At 37.7% G+C, this 21220-nt stretch overlaps 4 protein-coding genes across 4 annotated transcripts; 2 read left to right on the top strand and 2 right to left on the bottom strand.

The window, feature by feature from the left end:
* Positions 1 to 3786: 3786 nt before the first annotated feature.
* Positions 3787 to 4317, bottom strand: LOC131393018 (keratin-associated protein 13-1-like). Its single transcript, XM_058523391.1, has one exon. The coding sequence runs from the start codon at positions 4270 to 4272 to the stop codon at positions 3787 to 3789; it is 486 nt and encodes a 161-aa protein (XP_058379374.1). The 5' UTR covers positions 4273 to 4317.
* Positions 4318 to 10119: 5802 nt separating this feature from the next.
* On the top strand, positions 10120 to 10608 carry LOC131393019 (keratin-associated protein 13-1-like). Its single transcript, XM_058523392.1, has one exon. It carries the CDS (start codon positions 10171 to 10173, stop codon positions 10606 to 10608), a length of 438 nt encoding a protein of 145 aa, XP_058379375.1. The 5' UTR covers positions 10120 to 10170.
* Positions 10609 to 16293: 5685 nt separating this feature from the next.
* Positions 16294 to 16806, bottom strand: LOC131393020 (keratin-associated protein 14-like). Its single transcript, XM_058523393.1, has one exon. It carries the CDS (start codon positions 16795 to 16797, stop codon positions 16294 to 16296), a length of 504 nt encoding a protein of 167 aa, XP_058379376.1. The 5' UTR covers positions 16798 to 16806.
* Positions 16807 to 20041: 3235 nt separating this feature from the next.
* On the top strand, positions 20042 to 20596 carry LOC131423062 (keratin-associated protein 15-1-like). The gene has a single exon (XM_058570617.1). It carries the CDS (start codon positions 20042 to 20044, stop codon positions 20594 to 20596), a length of 555 nt encoding a protein of 184 aa, XP_058426600.1.
* The last annotated feature ends 624 nt before the right edge of the window (positions 20597 to 21220 follow it).

Consider the following 21220-nt stretch of genomic DNA (forward strand, 5'->3'; position numbering starts at 1 on the left):
GTCTCTGTCTTTAAAATCTGTTCATTTCATTGTATGAACATACTAATTGAATAAAAAAGATTTAAAAAACTAACAAATCAGACAATCTTATACCTCTGCTTAAAACCATTCAATTACTCTTTTTGCTTTTAGAAGAAAGTACCATCCTGAATTAAACCACTAAGGACCTGCAAGGAATGGCCTCAAAATCTTTCTGGCCTAAGTTCAAGTCATTCTTTCCTTTTCCCTCAACAACCAGCCAAAATGGCTTTCAGTTTTATAACGCACATCTCAAGACTTTGGTCCTAAAAACACTTCTTCTCCAAGCCCCACCTATCTATTCTCTATTTATTCTTTAGACTTATTTCAAATGCCGTTCCTCTGGGAAATCTGTCTTGACCTCTAACAAGGTGAAATTTCCTTGATGTATAATAACATACTCTTAGCATCAAGAACTCATTCACTGCTCATTATTATTGTAATTAAATAATTATTTGTTTAGCTTTTGCTTTCCATATTAGACTTTCAGTTCAGTTAGACCAGAGATCACATATTTTCTTAATCTAGTTTTCATTATGGAGTAATACACAAATGTAATCTTATTTTTTAAAATATATTCAACTATGTATTTCCATAGCATAGATTCTGGCTCATGGTAAAGTCTCAATGAAAACATTGTGAAAAATAACGGCACTGACAAACTGACAATATGTTCTGCGGCATGACTAATTAAAAAAAAAATCAGGAGGGCATGGAGTTGGGGAGGATAAAACTGTTCTCTGTAATCACTAAGAGATAAATATTAATAAATAGAAATTGTTGAAATCAAGTGTCTAGAAATGATTCGTGAGAGAATTTCCTGGGAAACTGGTTACATTTATTCTTGGAAATCAGAACTGGAAACCAGTTGGTAGACAGAAGATCAGCAGCTTCTGTAACTTTAGTTGTGTGGGCAGCAGAAGCTGGGGACCTAACCTCCTAGGTTGACAGTCCATAGTGTTATTCATCTGTCAAAGTATGCAGCAGTGGGAAGCTGGAAGACTAGAAGCAACTAGACGTAAGCCAGATAAGTGCCAGCTGGTCTCCCATTAATTGTGTAGAGTGGATTAACTTGGTGAAATCTGGATGACCACAATTCACGAGACAAAAATTAATTCTTGAAATATAGAAAGAATAAAATCTGTATTTAGGGAAATTTAGAATGTGCCAGAGACCTGAATGGACGAGGATGCAGTTTCTTGAATGGTAATGGCAAGACATCAGCTCAAGAGTTATGAGTTTCTTGTTGTAAAATTACACAGTCTTCTTATCTTGACTATCAACCTGAAATGGGATATTATATATTAACTTCAGATGTAACTGTGGGATTACAAGTTTGTTGTTCCCAACGTTGAATTTCACTGTTTGTTTGTGAGCACTTCATCATACTGCTGACTATTTACAGTCAATCCATCTTTGAGTTGTTTTTATAAGTTTGCTTGTTTACTAGTTTGGTAGGTAGAATAATCGCCCCTCAAGGATAACCATATCCTAAACCCTGGGACTTGTGAATATGTTTCCTTATGTGGAAAGGGTATTTAAGGTAGCAGATAGAATTCAAGTTGCTAATCCATTGACCTTAAAATAGGGAGATTACCAGGTAGGCCCAATATAATCATAAGCATCCTTAAAAACAGAAGAGACAGGCAGAGGAGTAGGTCAGAGTGATGCAACGTAAGAATAATTTGACCCACCATTACTGGCTTCGAAGATGGAGGAAGGGGGACGTGGACTAAGGAATGCAGGTAGCCTCTAGAAAACTAAAAAAGGGCAAACAGATTTCCCTTTAGAGCCTCTAGAAAGGAATGCAGCCCAATCAGCACCTTGATTTTAGCCCAGTGAGACTGTGTCTGACTTTTGACCTACAGAATTGAAAGATAATAAATCTGGATTGTTTAAGCCACTAACTTTGGTACAATTTGTTATAGCCATATAGAAAACTAAGACACTAATATACTCCTGAAAGCCAGAAAACTTTCCACTCCCGCATCTGAAATCTGGAGACATTAACAGAGGAGGCCTCAGCTTGGCCAAAAAACCACAGCGGTTCCCCATGTGTGCTCTGCCATTGCTTACATTTTGGGGTACGAAATTTGATTATTTGTCTTGGTTGGAGCTTATGAGAATGAGACCAACTTGGATCATTAAAATTCACGAGTAGGACTGTTTACAGAGGAGATTACTATTTACGATTTTCAATTTTATAATGCAGTGGCTGATGGATTTTTTTCCCCCAAGTTTTCTTTCATTATTTCTTTGTTCTTTTTCTCTAACTATAGAAGCACCATGACTACTTCCTAAACATGGTGGAGGAGAAGGAGGAGGGAGAGGATGATGAGGAGGAGGAGGAGCACATGAGGGAAGAGAGGGTGTAAGAGAGAATGGTACAGTTGGCTGGAATAAAGTAGTGCTACCCATGTCTCTACAATAACTTGCTGTGAAATCTTGTAAAATTCTAGTGAACTCTTGCATGTTTCAATTTCCACCTCTGCAGCATGAGTGCATTGAATCTGATGAACTCTACAGCTCCTTTTATATTTCATATTTTATTATGTTGGTAGTAAAGGAGGAGGTAAAGAGAGCATGATGGGGAGACTGAGATACACCTATAAGCCTGGAGTTTTGCCAAGGCTCTAATACTCTTCATTCCCCTTCCTAATTTTAGGGATGTTTGGGGATCTTATAAAATAAAGAATAGGAAAAACATTCAAACACTACTTGTTCTATATAAAGATTATGTCTCCAATTATTGTCATACTATCTATTAGTATGTACCTTACTTTTTACAATACCTGGGTGTAAGAGAGAAGAATGGTATAAATAAAGGTTATCCAATTTTATTTCAACATACAACTGAAACAATCATTTTTGATGATACTAAAGATTTCTTGTTTAGCAGTTAGATTCAGTTTATATGTTGGCAAAGAACCCAGGTGCAGCTTCACACCTGCTGAGCCTAGTTCCTTCCCATCTAAGTTTGTTGCTTGCCTTCTTATACTAATGGAGATAATTTGAGCAGATTGAAAATAGTAATTGGGGTACAGGGATTTAGCCAATTAAAAAAATATGAGATGTTTCCTGCACCATGATTGTCTAAAGCCCATCTTTTTCTAAAAATTTACACCCACACTCTAGTCTTCCATTTTAATATCCTTCATGCACAGGCCTCATCATATACATCTAAATTTTGTTCCTACACTCTTCAAACTTCACTAATACATAAATGTCTTTAGACATGCATGGTCCAAATCCATCTTGTGAACAAGATAGTCAAACCTCTTGAGAGTTTCATCAAGAGAAAGGCGATACCTAGAAACTGTGGGCATCTGGAGAACTCCTGTTTAATGAGGGGGAAATATCTAAGCCCAACCAAAGTTAGTGCACAGCCCCCAAAATCTGAGCTTTCCAAAGCCCATTAACAGAAGCAGTGACAAAACAAATCTTAGTTGACACGTGACTAATAAATAACAACATTGACAGCATATTTGGATAGCAGAATGAAGAGTTTATTAAGATAAAATTATTTGACTTTCCATCTATATTTGGGAGAAATGCAAAACCATAAATTCTATCAACAATGCAATTTATAGTTAACTTTCTAGTTTGACGGAGTTAATCTATCGGCTAGTGTTTAAGGGCTGGAGAGGTAAAGAATTGCTGGTGGTCAGGGAATATTAGAATACTTTTCAATGGAGGAAATTAAGATAATAGATAATTTGAGAACAGAATCTGCATTTCTCAAACAAGTTTGGTTCTTCTTCAGATTAATCAGTAGAAGCCAGATCTACAAAGGGGCCAGTAACCAGATGAATGGAGACTCCTGGAAGGAAAGTAGGTTGGGCAGCAGAATCTGGGTCCATAGCCCAGGGAAGGGAAGCCACAGACTCCATAAGCCAGGGGTCCGAAGCCACGCGATCCACAACCCAGTGAATAGCAGCGTCTGGATCCAGAGCCCAGATACACAGCATAAGTTGACCGGCAGGGACTGCAGAGTGTGTAGGTCCTCGGGTGGTAGCAGGACCTCTGGCAGGGGCTGGACACCACACAGGATGCCTGGTATCTGGTGGGCTCCCAGCAGGTCTTCTGACAGCCGCTGTAGAGAGACGACCCCAGCTGGCAGGTGCTGGGAGAGTGGAAGTCAGTGCGGTAGACCAGGTTGCTGGGGTAGGAATAGCCACAGGAGAAGCCTGGGTAGCGCAGGTAGCCCCCAAGGGAGCAGGAGGAGAAGTTTCCAGAGCAACAGTTGTAGGACATGGTGACAGCAGATGTGAGTTCAGCTGAGTTGCACTGAGAAGATTCTGAGTTTTAATTTTGCCTTCTGGACTGGGGCATATATATACTCTCAGCAATAGGTGTGGTAACCTACAGGGTCATCCTTTACATATTTGTGCTCCTTCATTTACATATGTGTAATTCAGCGTGTTATAGCCAAAGCCAATGAACTACTCCTTTGTCAGGAATGTTATGACTGATTCACACTAACGCTTATCCCATCATAGCCAGGAAAGCCCCTCCTTTTCCTCTTGTCATAATCTTCATGTGTCTTGTTTCTGGCAATTATGGGCAAATACTTTTCTCAATGGTGGGAAATGAGATAAACTGACCTTTCTTCTTTGTCCATGGGTCAGAGGCACAACTTTGGCCTTAATGAGGAACCTGCTAAGGACTGCCGTTACTTGTCACCAAGTTTTCTTTTTGTCCAAAATTATCATCCATCTTTACACAGCGTGTCTCCAATCCAACAGAGAAAAATAATAAGAGCCAAGACAAACCGAATATCCTTGATGGCTAAGACCAAAGAGAAACCTAGATAATTATTTGGAGACATGGTGACAACGAGAGACAGAACCAAGACAGATTCACAAGTGGAGACCAATTTAAAATACAAAATAAAAAAACAACTGGATGATTTCGCCTTCTTCCGGAGAGGATTTACTTAACATTTCTGGCAGGCTGCTAGGATAAGGGCACCAGTGTCCTAGATCACTTAAATTCCATCAGGGATTGAGATAATTCAAACCTGGCCTTCAGTCCATAGAAGAAGCTATTAGCAATTCAATTTGACCCCTGGGAATTGCCTTTCCAAGGTCTTGGATATTTCCCATCGTCCCAGCTCTTTGGTAGGCCCTAAATTCAAATTTTGTTTCTCTAGCCCTGTGAGTTTGTGGAAATTCTCTCAGCCTCTTACTCACTGCTTTCAAAATCATCATATAATTTCAAGGGAATAGCAACTTCAGATGCAGGCTCATTTATCTTGACTTCGGTTCTGTCCCATATAGATCTCTGCGACTCTGGAATGTTTTGGTATTTCTCTGAAGTTTTCAAACAGAGGATTTTTTTTTTCCTTAATTTTCTTCAGCTTTTCTATTCTCATTGAGAGGAATGATGCAATATTTTAAGTGATGTTAACTTGCTAATTTTATGTAATTTTGGAAGATTTATTTATTTTCAAAATACCTGAGACTGATTCAAATAAGTGAGTAGCTGTGGTGAAGGCAACCATTTAAAAGCCCGTTATTGTATGGAGATTCCTCAAAGAATTAAAAATAGAGATGCCCTATGATCCAGCTATCCCACTACTGGGAATCTATCCAACAAACCTGAAATCAACAATCCAAAGAGGCTTATTCACCCCTGTGTTCATTGCAGCTTTATTCACTATAGCCAAGAAGTGGAAGCAACCTAAGTGTCCCTCAACAAATGAATGGATCAAGAAAATGTGGTATATATATACAACGAAATACTACTCGGCCATAAAAAAAGACAAAATCATCCCATTTGCAACAACATGAATGGGCCTGGAGGGTATTATGTTAAGTGAAGTAAGTCGGAAAGAGAAAGACAAACACTGTATGATCTCACTCATATGTGGAATATAAACCAACACATGGACAGAGAAAACTATTGTGGTTACCAGGGGCAATGGGGGTGGGGGGTGGGCACAAGGGGTGAAGGGAGACAAATATATGGTGATGGACAAACAAAAATATACAACCCAAAATTTCACAATGTTAAAAACTATTAAAACATCGATAAAAGCCAGTTACTGTAGTTTAAATGATAGTAAATGACATCTACCAAAATTTAGGAAATTCAAATACTGTAAATGCCCCTGAGGAGGGGGTGCCAGCAGCTGCTGCCTCTGAGTGGCCGCAACATGATAAAGTGGATTTTGTGCTTGTTGAGGAAAAAAAAAAGACATACAAATGACCAGTAGGTATACGAAAAGATGCTCAACATCACTAACCATCAGGGGGAAAACGATACTGCAGTTGTGGGTATCCAGCCTTTCTTTCTAACTCTGTCTTCCATTTCCATACCACATACATGTGCCTTACACTGTGATAGAGTAGAGCCTAAATTCACCACGTCTTCACACCTTTCTGCTTTTCTCATTCCATTATCCTTCCAGATCTTATCCTATTCTTTTCCATATTTGTTGTATCTTTGCTTTGCTAAGTGACAGCCCATCCCCAACAGAAGCTGTCAACACCCTGCCTATATTCCCTGGATAATCATCTGTACGTCTGAGGACTGATAACACGGGACATTTGTAAAACTCTGCCTAAGGACATTTTCACTTCACCAGGGCATGCTGAGCCCCTGTCAGGGAATTCTCCATTAGAATCGAGCTCCAGTGATACCTGGCCTAGTAATGCACCTTCTATTGCCTTCCTTGCATTCCCTGTCATATTTTCTCACTCTCCTACAGGTATTTACTGGGATCACCTCCCAAACAGACAAGTCGCATTGGAATCTCAACCATTGTTTCTGGACAATTTATAAAAAACACATACTTGGATGCCCCATTAATATGTTTACTTAGAAATCTTTATTGTTTCTCCACCTTGTAAAATCTTAATAAAAAGAGCCCTAGGGAAAAATATTATAGACAAGCACATATTACAGAGAGAAATGTGCTTTAGTATTGCATATAGCACATTTAAGAAAAGCAGCCATGATGTCTTTGTCCAATTAATATATTTTTAAGAATACAGAATTTGAAAGTCTTCTAATCTGTGTTGGATAGTAATAAAGTACATATTTTGTGGCTAATAATCAATAAAACACAGTGATTGAAGAGAATCTTAATATAAGAAGTATTGGGTCTTATTTATTGAGCTTCTAACCTAGATGATTAGGAAAAGAAAGATCTCCAGCCTGTTAGTGACAAGTTAACTGGTAATTTGGAGGAGAGCAGTAGGTGGATGCTAAAAGGTGTAACTTTCAGCTATGGATAAGAGTCTGTTGGAAACACACTGCAAATATCAAAACCGTTTTGTTCATAGCCTTGTGATGGGACTCTGCAATCAAAAGATCAGAAGACAGTGGATGCACAGTTCAGAGTGAAAAATTTTACGTGAAATATTTCAATGTTTAATTGTTGATAAATAAGTCAGTTAAAAAGAAAAAAAGCAATAGTGGAGGGCTATGATATAATATAATATAACAAACAATATAATTTGGGGGTTTAATTTAGTCCAAGGTTGAGGAGTTTGCAAATTCCTCTTAAATTTATGTTAACTTAATGAAGGTTTAGCGATTTAGAACCAAAGGGAAGAGGAAAACACTTCTTGTCAGAGAAGGATCCTTGAACAAGGAGCCCGGAGTAACAGATGACAAATTCACTAAATTTTGCAGTTTTACCTATAAATTTATGCTTCCCATTTAACTCATAAGTTTTATCTTCAAGATTGTTTTATTTTTCTCCAGCTTTATTAAACTACAAATGAAAAATAAAAGTTGTACATATTTAAGGTGTACAACATGATATTTGGTATGGAATACACTGTGAAATGATTACCAAAATCAAACTTTAACATATCCATCATTTCACATGGTTACAATTTTTTGTGTGTGGTGAGAACACTTAAGATACCTCATTTAGCAAATTTCAAGAATACAAAATAATATTAACAGTATTATTAATTATAATGACCGTGCTGTTCATTAGATCTCCAGAACTTGTTCATCCTACAGAACTGAAATCTTGTACCCTCGACTAACATCAAGATTTTAAAGAGTTGTGTTTGAAAACAGAAAATATAGGGAAGGAATAGTGCCCACAGCATTGTACCAATAGGACACTTGCCTTACATGCTGAGGCACAAAGCAAGGAGAAATGAATTCCGGTCTAGAAGAACAGAAAATAAACGACTCAGCAAGTAGCTGTTTGAGTTGGATGCATTTACTTCTTTTCTCAGTCCTCTTCCTTCTAGAAAGTCAACAGTAGGTTACTTTTAAAACTGAAATAGAGGGGCCGGCCCGGTGGCGCAAGTGGTTAGGTGTGCAGGCTCCGCTGTGGCGGCCCGGGGTTCGCCGGCTCGGATCCCGGGCGCGCACCAACGCACCACTTGTCAAGCCATGCTGTGCCAACGTCCCATATAAACTGGAGGAAAATGGGCATGGATGTTAGCCCAGGGCCAGTCTTCCTCAGGAAAAAAAAAAAAAAGAGGAGGATTGGCAGATGTTAGCTCAGGGCCGACCCTCCTCACAAAAAAAAATAATAATAAAAATAAATAAATAAATAACTGAAATAGATTTTATTGAGAAAATTTGATATGTTTCAACATTATTGTTGTAAGTTTATTACAGTTTTATTAGAAAATAAAATAAGAAAATATTGCTCTCCACCATGACAGCACATTTCCTTAGATCTAGAATACAATTTAACTGGTTGTATTTTAACATCCAATATTTTGTGAATGAACTTAGAAAGCAAGTGGTTATGCTCTAAGAATATTACAAATCTATCAAACTTTTTTTTAACTTTGAAAGTATAGTTAAGCAGAGGCAAAAAAAAGTAACAAAACAAAAAAGGAAAACAAAAGAGGAAATCAAAGTTAAACACAGAAAAAGCAGGAAAGAAAAATGGTGGAGGGGACAGAGAGAGAGGGGAAAAAAGAGAGTGAGAAAGAAAGCAGAGAAAGAGAGAAATAGATAGACAGAGACAGGGAGAGAGAAAGAGAGAGAGAGAAAAAAAGAGAGAGAAAGAGAGAAAGAGACACATTCAGATACCCTGCAGAGGAAAAGAGAACTGGAAAAGAAACTTCACATTTAGGCAGGAAAATGCAGAGTGGTATGTGGCTCTGCAAGTGACAGAGTCGTTCAAAGCCCGTGCAATGCAAAATTAGAGACATCCTAAGATGCTAGAAGCCCCAGATATTTATAAATGTAGATGATAAGACAATAAGTCAAAATTCATAAAATATACTAATTTTGAAAAGTTTTAATTATAAAGATGTTGGGATGAAACAGACCATAATTTAGGAGTGCAATAGAAAAAAGACTGAAATTCCTGAGCCTTCTCTGTGTTCTACTTTCAATTGTTTCCTCCCCTCATCAGACTAATGTTTCCCCCTTGGCTGTGCAGAGATGGGCCCAGAGTGATCTTCCCTGGGACTGTTTCAATTGAGCCCTTTTTTTGTCATCTTATCTTTAAATACATGGCAAGATGTCTTTCAGTTTCTAGCCATCTCTCTCAATCTCTTTGTTTTATCTATTTTTGGTCTCTCTTTATTGGTTGGGAGACACACTGCGTATTATACAGCACTTGGTATATTATTATATTACAGTAATTGGTGAACCGTTTTTGTATTGCTGCCATAACAAATTACCACCAAGTAATTTTGGAGAATGGAGATGAATGGTGACAAGGTGGATCATTCCAAGAAGGCTTCTATCCAGATGGATATTGAGCCTCTGATCCACTGTGCCAGAAGAAAATTGGTGTTATCACATTCTTTACTCTCAGGAGAAAAGCATTCACCAGGAAAACGAGATGTGGATACATAGGAAGCAAATGCAGGTAGCATAAACCAGAGGAAAAGCTTTCCTGGCCATGATGGGATGTGCATTAATGGAAAACCGTCATAGCATTTCTGATATAGGAGTAGTTCATTGGCTTCGGTTGTAACAACAAAATTATGGCACCCGTAAATACAATATGCGGAAAACTACTCAAATGAAACTACATTACAGAGAAGATTATTGAGTTACACATAAGCAAAAGAGGAAGTCCAGTGTAGGAAACATGACCCAGTAGTGTGCCACACCCGTGGCTGAGAGTATATAAATATCACAGTCCAGGAGTGACATTCAAACTTAGCATCTTCTCACTGTAACTCAGCTGAACTCACAACTCCGGTCAACATGTCCTACAGCTGCTGCTCTGGAAACTTCTTCTCCCGCTCCCTTGGGGGCTACCTGTACTACCCAGGCTCCTCCTGTGGCTCTTTTTACCCCAGCAACCTGGTCTACCGTACTGATCTCTGCTCTCCCAGCCCCTGCCAGAGGTCCTGCTACCGTCCAAGGACCTCCATACGCTGCATTTCCTGTTGGCCAACTTATGCTGTGTCTCTGGGCTCTGGGTCCAGCAGCTGCTGCTCCCTGAGCTATGGATCTAGAAGCTGCTACTCACTGGGCTGTGGATCCCGTGGCTTCAGACCCCTGCGTTATGGAGTCTGTGGCTTCCCTTGCCTGAGCTATGGATCCAGATTCTGTCATCCAATCTACTTTGCCTCCAGGAGCTGCCAATCATCATGTTACAGGCCAGCCTGTAGATCCATTTTCTATCAATCAACTTGTTGAGGGTCCAGATCATTTTGAGTATTGAGGTCAAAGTCTCTACTCAGTACAGCCATTGTTTTCATTCTCACCTGTTACTACTATTCTTTTATTCTTAAATTATCAGTTTCTTGCATTACCAACTTTTGGCAGACTCTGAACTTAATGGGTAACCCCAAATTAAGTCCTAATATCTGTACTATTGATAGTATATATGCTATTGGATTTTCATCTAAGAGCAATTGAAAATGAAAATTTTACTCTAATAAATTTATGTAATCTGGCACCCACATATATTGTTCAACTTATTATTATTATTTGCCTATCACATTTTTTGAATTCAAAGATTTTGGAGATTTAAATAAAGATCAATATGACTCTGAAACTGGATTTGGGCATATACAATTTGATAAAGTGAAGCAAATTTCTGTTGACATTGGCTATATTCCTTATAGGAAGTGTCATTTCCTGGAGGTTCTTATTTTGCATGTCTCAGTGTCAGTAAAACTGGCCTGAGAATGGGGGACATGCATTTCTACTGACAAAGGAAAACAACAAATTGGTACATAAACTAGAAATGCAGAACAACAACACTAGTATCTGAGTGTGGATTTTCAGCTAAGAGAAAAGATGAGGCTTAAACAACTCCCCGGACAGATACTTTACTCTTTGTTGGTTGGCATAGTGCCATGAGCCCTGCCTGCCATATGTGAGGTATACCTGAGCCTCACCTATAAACATATGTAAGGAGATTCACAATGATCTTAGGTGGGGAGTCACTGGGTTAAGGAAGTGTGGGAAACCTCCCGATGCTTCTCCAAGGCTCAATCTGAATCAAGCAAAGAGCAACACACCTGAACAGTGTTGAACAACAGTTTAAATTCATTAGTCTTAGCCTGGATCCTCCTCTCTCACAAAGCAGAGCTGAGGTCAAGAACTTGGGTGCAGACAGTTTATTTGGCTCAAGATCGCAGGAAGCAGCTTTGGGAGATCATGGAAGGTGAAACAATCAAAGATGAAAATCTCATAACAGGGCATATTTTTTAGTTGATTTTACGGTGGGCAATGGGGACTCAATCATTCAGGGCCTTTGTAGGAACGATTAAGATGACTCTTGGAATTGTCCACCCCAGGATCTGATGAACAGGGAGAAGCATTTATCCATTTCTTTTGTCTCCCAGTGGTTGAATATCATCCCAGACGTGTATTGACTTCCTGAAACTTCACTAACTGTGCAAACGAAGATGCGTGGTGTGCTCCTTTTGTTTTCCTGGTTGTGTCCTCGGAGGGTGAAAGAAGCATTGTATATGCTTCATGAGAGATATCTGTGCAAAGAGGGTTGAAGCCTGTGTGAAATTATTCACCATAGTTGTGCCTGGGATTATAGGTGAGAGAATCAGGATGTAAAAAAGGGCACAAGGGTATCAGATACACCACTTTCATTTAATGCTCAAACATCCCTGTGAGAAAGACAAACATATCCTATAGACCTCTCCAGACACGAGGGAATGAAAACTCAAAAAAGGATTAGAAGCTTGTCAAAGTTTATAAATCAAAGATCTAGGAGACTCTGACCTCTTGAATCAATCTTTTGTTGTCTTTTCCTGATTTTTTTCCTTTTTTTAATATGCAATTCCTTGTTTTACCAGAGTTCCTGAGTACTCTGGTATTACAGAAATTGCTTTATCTGAATAGGATTTAGCTCCTTTTGGATCTAGTTTCATCAGCCTCATATCTATAATAAAGAGCAAAATGAAAACTAATTTAGAGTTTAGGAGAAGAACATTAAAGAAGGATGAGCTAATTTCTTTTGAAAGTATTTGCAGTAACTATAATACCTGATAATACACTGAGAGAGAAATATTTGATTACCTCTCAGGCAGATATTGCTAGAAATCCTGAGTGCTATGATAATTATTCACTTTAGTCATTATCAGTGTCACATCATGATGTTTCCTTCCTCAATACCTAACATTATGAACAAAAATAGTTAAAAAAAACCCCGCAAAACAAAAAAACTGTCACATCCACACATACACAAATTCAATACCAGCAACCAAAAAATTGAAGATGATCGGCTTCTTGTTAAAAATGTAAAAATTGGGACTGGCCCGGTGGCGCAGTGGTTGAGTTCACGCACTCTGCTTCAGCAGCTCGGGGTTCGCAGGATCAGATCCCAGGCGTGGACATACACACTGCTCATTAAGCCATGCTGTGGCAGCATCACACATACAAATTAGAAGAAGATGGGCACGGATGTCAGCCCAGGGCCAATCTTCCTCAGCAAAAAGAGGAGGATTGGCAATGGATGTTAGCTCAGAGCCAGTCTTCCTCACACACACACACAAAAGTCTAAAAATTAACAAGAAGGTAAAGATGATTCTTAGGTAATTTGACAGATTTCCTTTTTTTTTTTTTTTCCTGAGGAAGATTCTCCCTGAGCTAACATGAGTTGTCAATGTTCCTCTTTTTGCTGAGGAAGATTCACCCTGAGCTAACATCTGTGCCAATGTTCCTCTATTTTGTATGTGGGTCACCACCATAGCACGGCTGCTGACAAGTGGTGTAGGTCCGCGCCTGGGAACTGAACCTGGGCCGCTGAAGTGGAACACGCCAAACTTAACCACTAGGCCACAGGGCTGGCCCTGACAGATTTCTTATTTTCCCTCCTAATTCCCCAATACAAACACACTGTCACTCCTACAAGCTTTTCTCTGAAAATAAACAAAAAGTAAAATCGTCAAATTCTTGTGACATCTCACTAGTACTGTAAACTGCATTCCATTTTGGCGAGTCAGATTGAGGGAGCGTGGAGGTAATCAAGTTGAAATCTTGGGAAAATCCTTGAGTGTAGAAAAGTAGTTAGGGTGCAGAAGTCACATAGAGTGTGGAAGAAAGACTGAGAATCCAGCATGGAAGAATATATAGCCCAAACAAGAAAAGAAGAAAATTCCCTGCGTGTGCTTAGTTATGTAAAATAACATACTCACGACCTAGAAATCAACAACACAAAGGCACAAAGATAATAATAATAAGATAGAGGTGGAAGAGGTGATTGATGAGGAAAGGAAAAACATTGATCACCAAAATAGCTTACTCTGGGTATATACAAAAATATTGTTAAAATTTCAAAACTGCAGCTTACACTTTTATTAACAGAATATTGCAGTTTATTTGGACACAGTTATGAGTTATGTGTTTACAATTACAACTGTACTTCTTCATAGAAACCTTACTTTATTGTTTTTACCATGATGTCCTTCACCAAAATTTGTATTTTTTATTATTACTGAGACAATCAATAATTTTATCTTCAATGTTGAACTTTTTAAATGACTCTACATTACCATTGTCAAATAGAGCATTAGGAACTTTAGAAAACTGTACTTGGATTCTTTGGACTGGATGAAGAAATCAAACCATTACGGAAATTAATTCATTTTCTATTTGAAGGATTTGACAGTACTGACATAAAACTGGCTTTATCTAATCCCTAGTGAAGTTTTTCTTCTGCTAATGGAAGGACATATCACCAGCTATTGCTTTATTCTGAAATATTCTGAAAATGACTCAGAATAGTTATTTGACCTAAATGAAAATGTATGCATCAGAGTGATATATTAACACATCTTTTGCAACTGGTAATGATGAACAATCATCTTTGGAAGCAATCATCTTAAAATTTCTACTATATTTTGAAGTAGATAATCATACTTCTTCAGCAAAGTTGTCTCTTACTTTTCTTGTGGTCAGTGATATCCCTGATCCCCATGGTGGCTTGTAAATGTCATCAAATTGTTGTACGAGTTACATATTCACCATCAACTTGCTTTAGTAATAGAAATTCACTATTCACTTTTTTCTTTTATTAAATATGAGCTTCTAACTTGAGCTCATTGTTCCTAAAAAGATTTTTTTTTGGCAAAGTTTAAAGAAGAAAGATGCTCCCAAACAATAAAATAAATAGTTGTAGATTTAAACAATACAATATGTGGCCACGTCACTGTAGCAAGAGCATGAATATTATTTTTCATATGCTGTGTGGCAGCCTCAATTTCATACACATATGTCATCTCCACCTAATCGGTAATTCTCAAATTTCCCACTAACTCCACCTACTGGTAGCTTGGGTGTATATTATTGCATCTTGCAGGCTGGGAGAAAGAACCGGCTAGGTTAGAATAACAAATGAGACTCCATCAAGATTTCAACGTCTGAGCTATCCACTGCTTGTATCTGCACGTAATTTGTTTTTCGGTAATCCTTCTGCATACACTCTTTGAAAGAAAGTGATAGTTCTATTTATTTTGTTCAGAAAGGATGAGCAAAGGAAGGATAAGATACGGTTTGCCTTCTTTCAGATTTCACATTCATTATGTAAAAACTGTACATGCATCTTATACTCCAATGAAGGAAACCATGGCAAAAGCAAAATGGAGGTCTCCTAAACAAATCATCATTTACATTAATTCAATTATTATTGATTATAAATAAAAAATGAAAAATCTGAGAGAATTACCAAATGGGACTAGATGCTAAGACAAACAAAATAAACCAAGACATGGTTACCCTGTGGGTAAGAATTTAGGTCATCTGTGCCTTTAAGAACATTGTCCTTGACTTAATGGATAAAAAGTTTGGGGCATAACTGCTGATTCAAGAGTTATCAGCTGCCTGGATATTAGTTAAATCCTGCAACAAGAGAATATTTACATTGGTTTTGAGTTTTCTTTTTTTGTTTTTTTTTCTCCCAAACAAGTGCTATCAACCAAACATCTGAAAAATAGGAGCAAGTTTGGACTTTGTCAAACTTATGGAACTGATTATATGGAAAATATTGGGCCTACTTGCTAACAGATGTCGGAATGTGTTAAATATTTCATTTAGAGAATTGATTTCTTATCTGGCAGTAAAGCCGGTGGAACTGGGGCTATCACCAAATCTAACTAGCGTCTAACTTCTCACTGTATATCCTCACTCCAACTTCTGAAATATTTTTGGATATATGTTATGAGTAATCATCCTTCAAAATTATGTGATGAAGCCAATTTAATATCCTTTACAATTTGTAATTATTTTATATAAAATATTGACATTTCTAACTCCCTACAGAACAAAAGGCCACAGTTATTAGTTTGCTTGTAATCTTGAAAATGTGTTTCTAGGTTGTGTCATATAAAGGTATTAATGAATGGAGTAAGCACACAAGATGAAATAATTTCTTCCAAACCAAAAAGGACATTGGACAATTTTACTTTTTAAAGGAAATTTTTTTAATGATAAATACAAGATACAGAAATATCGAGCCAGATATTTAGAAGCAGTTTTGAAGACACAGAGTAAACAAACAATCTTAAAGCAAATATATAGATGTCATATAACATATTTTTATTTAAACTTATAACATTTTTCCACTTTGTGAAACTTGAAACAAATGCACTAGGCGAAATAACTAGAAGATATAGGAAGAAAGAAATATACTTCAATAGTGCATGTCTGTATAACTACAAGGAAGCAGTTTTGGCATCTTTCTTCAATGAATACATTTTCTAGTTACTGGAATTCAGATTATTCCTATTCCATAGTAGATAACAGTAGAAGTCAAATTTGTAAGATAATGATAGGACAGGAGATCAATAAATAGTATGGATCTTGATATACTAAGTATTATATTTCTAGATATAGTAGGTACTGTGTTCAAACACACAATTAGTAGAAGCCAGATCTACAGGCTGGTTGGAAAGCAGACTGGCAGCTTCTAGAAGAGAAGTAGGTTGGATGGTAAAAGCTGGATCTACAACTTAGAGATGAGAAAGCATTGGGGCGACAACCCAGTGATTGGAAACCACTGGATCCAAAGCCCAGAGATGGGGATCTCCAACCAAAAGATTGAAGGCCTCTGGAACCAAAGCCCAGAAACCCAGAGTAAGTCGTCTGGCAGGGACTGCAGAGTGTGGAGGTCCTTGGGTGGTAGTAGGATGTCTGGCAGGGGCTGGATAGCACACAGGACATCTGGTATCTGGTGGGCTCACAGTAGTTCTCCTGACAGCCACTGTACAGAGAGGATCCCAGCTGGTAGGTGCTTGGAGAGCGGAGGTCAGTGCAGTAGACCAGGTTGCTGGGGAAGGAAGAGCCACGGGAGATGCCTAGGTACTGCAGGTAGCCCCCAAAGGAGCGGGAGAAGAAGTTTCCAGAGCAGCAGTTGTAGGACATGCAGACAGGCGATGTGACTCACAATAAGAAGATTCTGAGTTTGAATGTTACTTCTTGGACTAGGGCATTTATATACCCTTATCATTGGGTGTGTCATCCACATGGCACATAAAAATAGGTTACCTTCTGCTTTTAATTGAATTGAAGGGATCATCAGAGTCATACACATGTAGTTTTTGTGGTTTTACAACTGGAAAGTGCAGTAATGTTTGTGCTTGGAATTCAGGTAACAGAGTTGAATCTTCAAAACTATTAGTCATCTTCTACCAAGATCACCCAGCAGATCACTCAGAGAACTGCTTTAGAGGTAGATAGTGTCTGGGCTGAGGGAAGCTAGCCTAATTAAAAATAATTGATACTCCTTTCACAGTCTGTCTCAAAACTGTTGCCATCTGGATAGCAAAGTTGCTAACTAAATGATCTGTTCATAGTAATTTCTTTTAAACAAAAACACACATTGATTGTGGCCAGGAAATGGCAAGTTTGCTTAACGAATAGTGTCATAAGGAAGCAGCAATGGTAATATGCAAGACGTATGAGGATTTTTTTAATGGGCTCTCAATTTGAATGGCTTTAGTGAAATATTAACTGAGAGATTCCTTTATTCTCATGCTCCTGCTGAAAACTATATGCAGACTAATAAAAGTCAATCTTAGCTTTTCTTTCTTGTGTATGTGTTTAATATGGTATGGGTTAAATGTTATAAATTGCTTTATGCTATTGTGGAACATTAGAGGTTATTCATCTAAGATGCTGAAAAAAGCATTAAAAATAAGAACAAAACATGTGGCAAAAATGCCCAGTGTATTTCTATCTCTAATCAGAGGCAGTGTTTACCACTAAAAGGATTCCCCAGAATCTGGAAAATGTTCTTGTTCTAAAGAAAGTTTATAAGGTAATTGCCTTGAAGTATTGGACCAAAGAAGCCATCTTGAGGAGATTCTTCCTTTGCCTTAGAAAACAACATACATCACTTTGACTTAAATTGTTTTCAGGTGTTTCTGACAAGTATTACCAAATTTCTAAAATAATGGTCATATTTTTTCTTGTTGTATGACTTGTATTCCACCTCTATATAGTAGGGCAATGAAGATTGATACCTTGAGGAAGAGGAGAGATTGAGAAGGTTTATCTTGCTGTGGCTTCTGTGCTGTTGATTTGTTTGTTTCACAGAAAAGCATTTCCCTTCCACTTCTGAATAAAAGTGTGTGGGTGCAAAAACCTCCACTTTGTTGAGAAAAGAATATGCAAAATTACTTAATATCTGATCTCATAGACTATTCCACAGAATAGATTATATAAGAGTGGATGACATTGAAGAAAGCTAGCAAATTTAATTGAGGTGAGTTAAATATTTACATGGATGTTTTGATGTTCAATATTTTATTGACAAAAAACAGGAAGGTTTGCAATCTACTAGAACGTTTTTTGCATTCATAATTAGGAAGCCTAATACATAAGAATTTTTTATTTTATAAACAGGACAAACTATGTTGCCTAATAAGTGAAACATGATTGAAGACCAAATTAGTCTACTCAAACTGTTCAGGCTCAAAAAGTCTACAATTTGGAAGGGAGTTTAGCAATTATCTTCAGTCCTCTACCAGATCAGAATCCCATTTATTACATCCTGATTAGATATTCCCAGTGCCATAAGATGAAAATCTCATTACCTACCAAAGTACCTTGTTTTAGATTTTTAGCTGAATCTTCCCTTAAAATTTCCACCTAGCAATCTTAGTTCTTCAAGGAATGAGTCTCAGCTCATTTCCATTGGATAACAGATCAGTTTCTGAAGATGGATGTCTTAAGAGGTTTTCCCATTCCCACAGGGTTATTTTAAGCCATTTACTGTACCCAAGCACTACTCAATTTACATTTAGCAATGAATGATGAATTTTATGGAAGAGTCCAGAAAAACACTTATGACACTAGTCCTCTAGGCAGAATATGTATGTCACTTGATACGTGTACCACATCAGAGGTCCTAAAGGCATTCATTCTCTATTTCACATTATCATCCGTTTTGATGCCCACCTCATTTCAATTTATAAAGGTCATTTGTAACTGAATTCTTCAAATACTTGATCTTTCTGTGAGGTCTACACGGGGAACACACTTTCATAATTTCTTGATTTTCTTTACCTTCTATATAAAAATCCCACCCTATGAGAGAAAACTAAGGGGGAAAAGGACCATTTTTTAAATGTATAGTGTTTATTATTTTGTTCTCAAAAACATCAACACCATCAAAAAATTACTTAAACTTTATAGGGATGAAGAATTTTTTTTTTTAAGACTATTTTTTTTTTTTTTTTTTTGCTGGGAAAGATTTGCCCTGAGCAAATCTGTTGCCAATCTTCCTCTCTTTTTAATTTTTTCCTCCCTGAAGCCCCAGTACATAGTTGTATTTTCTAGTTGTCAGTCCTTCTAGTTCTTCTATGTGAGCCGCTGCCACAGCATGACTACTGACAGACGAGTGGTGTGGTTCTGCACCCAGAACCAAACCCAGGCTACCGAAGCAGTGCACACCAAACTTTAACCACTAGGCCACAAGGGCTGACTTGGGATGAAGAATTTTTGATAATCAAATTTATTGATGACTTATATCAAGAAGCAAGTCAACTTCAGAGCAAAGATTCCTTGAATTAAGTATTTTTAAAATGTAATCTTTAAAGCATTCCTGTAAATATTGGACTTTCCATTTTTAAATCAAAAACTCACACACACACGAGTGGCTTGGCTACTTGTGCTATAAGAAACAAAAATCCAAATGTGTTAGACACTCATTTGGCATTTCTACCAATTAAGGGTTGTTAGTGGGTTATTTTTTCTCTAAGGTCCATAAGATTTGGGAGATGGAACAGATATTGAGGAATTTTTTCTTTTTCTGTTCTCAATTGGGTTCCTAAACTTGGAGTAAAATAAATGTCCCCTCCAGACTACAAAGTCTTTTTTAGAGCTCTAAACACAACAAAATTCTCACTGTGTTACCCATCTGATACAATAACTGAAGGTTAGGATGAATAAAACACCAATCTTACAGGTACAATAATGGCACAATTACATTCATCTACCCAAACTAGATGAATGAGAAGGGACATTTTTGCTTCATGAACAATTGCTTCGAAAAACTAATGAAATTCTTTCATTTAAAAGTTTGTGTTCATAAAAAAGATCTTTGAAGGTTAATGTATTTCATTCTAACTGGAGCCCAATTAAGCATTCTTATTAAAATATGCACATGCTATTACACTCATCACTGGAGTGTAGAAGTGTCCAGTATAGAAGGGATCATTCACACTCACAAACTCCTCTCAGCAACTCAGCTGAACTCAGAACTCCTGACAATGTGTCCTACAACTGCAGCTCTGGAAACTTCTCTCGCTTGCTTGGAGGTTACCTGAGGTACCCGGGTCCTACCTTTGATTCTTTCTCCCCCAACAATATAGTCTACTCTCCCAACACTTGCCAACTTGGCTCCTCTCTCTATGATGGCTGTCAGAACTTCTGTGAGCCCACCAGCTGCCAGACATCCTGTGTTGTGGCCAGATCCCACCAGACGTCTTGCTTCCCTCCAAAGAATTTCATCTTCTACAGTCCCTGCCACAGAAATTACACTAGATCCCTAGGATTTGGAAACATTGGCCTTCGAACTTTTGGTTACAGAGGCACTGGCTTCCTGTCTCTGGGCTGTGGGTCCAGCTTCTGCCGCCCAACTTACTTTCCTCCTGGGAGCTGCCAGTCAACTTATTACCAACCAGCCTTTGGCTCTCGCTTTTTTGGTTCAACTTACTGAATATCCTCCATTATCTTATGGTTATGTCTGCACTTTATGAAGCTTTAACACTCAGCCTGGGAAATATCTGTGATTACTAATCATCTGCATCATCAGGACTTGCCATCACAATCCTCTTGGAAGCACATGATTTACTGTGGACAAAGTAACCTTGGCCTGTGATTTTTTTCTAAATCTGACATACAAGATATGTCTTGAATTTTCATTCTTATGCTAATGCTCAGAATCACTTCTGTTACTATGTTTCTAAGATTCTTCTCTTATTATTCTCCTAAGAATCTTTCACTTAAGTGTATTTCAAATAGATATGGCATTTAGAATAAACTTATTTCTGTAGTATGAATTTTGTCATACCATTTTCATATGGTACCTTTAGTGAATGTCTCCAGTACTTTCAACTGTCTTCATTGGGTAAACATTTTTTTGTTGTCTTCGTTTCACATGTTTCATTAATATTTTGCTGGATAGAAAACAGGAATTTTAGAGGAGAATTGAAATATATGGCGTATTTCATGTCTCGAGAGATTTGTATCCCCTCATAGGTGCATTTGTTCATCTAATTGCTTCAGAAAATTTTGGTTTTAGTTAGGCCTTCATTGAAAGAATATTTATTGAGTTCTGATT

The sequence above is a fragment of the Diceros bicornis genome, chromosome 27, assembly GCF_020826845.1.
Source record: "Diceros bicornis minor isolate mBicDic1 chromosome 27, mDicBic1.mat.cur, whole genome shotgun sequence".
Classification (NCBI taxonomy): domain Eukaryota; kingdom Metazoa; phylum Chordata; class Mammalia; order Perissodactyla; family Rhinocerotidae; genus Diceros; species Diceros bicornis.

Bases quoted from the DNA above. Each gene is read 5' to 3' on its own strand.
- LOC131393018 (XM_058523391.1), bottom strand. From the start codon at position 4,272: ATGTCCTACAACTGTTGCTCTGGAAACTTCTCCTCCTGCTCCCTTGGG.
- LOC131393019 (XM_058523392.1), top strand. From the start codon at position 10,171: ATGTCCTACAGCTGCTGCTCTGGAAACTTCTTCTCCCGCTCCCTTGGG.
- LOC131393020 (XM_058523393.1), bottom strand. From the start codon at position 16,797: ATGTCCTACAACTGCTGCTCTGGAAACTTCTTCTCCCGCTCCTTTGGG.
- LOC131423062 (XM_058570617.1), top strand. From the start codon at position 20,042: ATGCTATTACACTCATCACTGGAGTGTAGAAGTGTCCAGTATAGAAGG.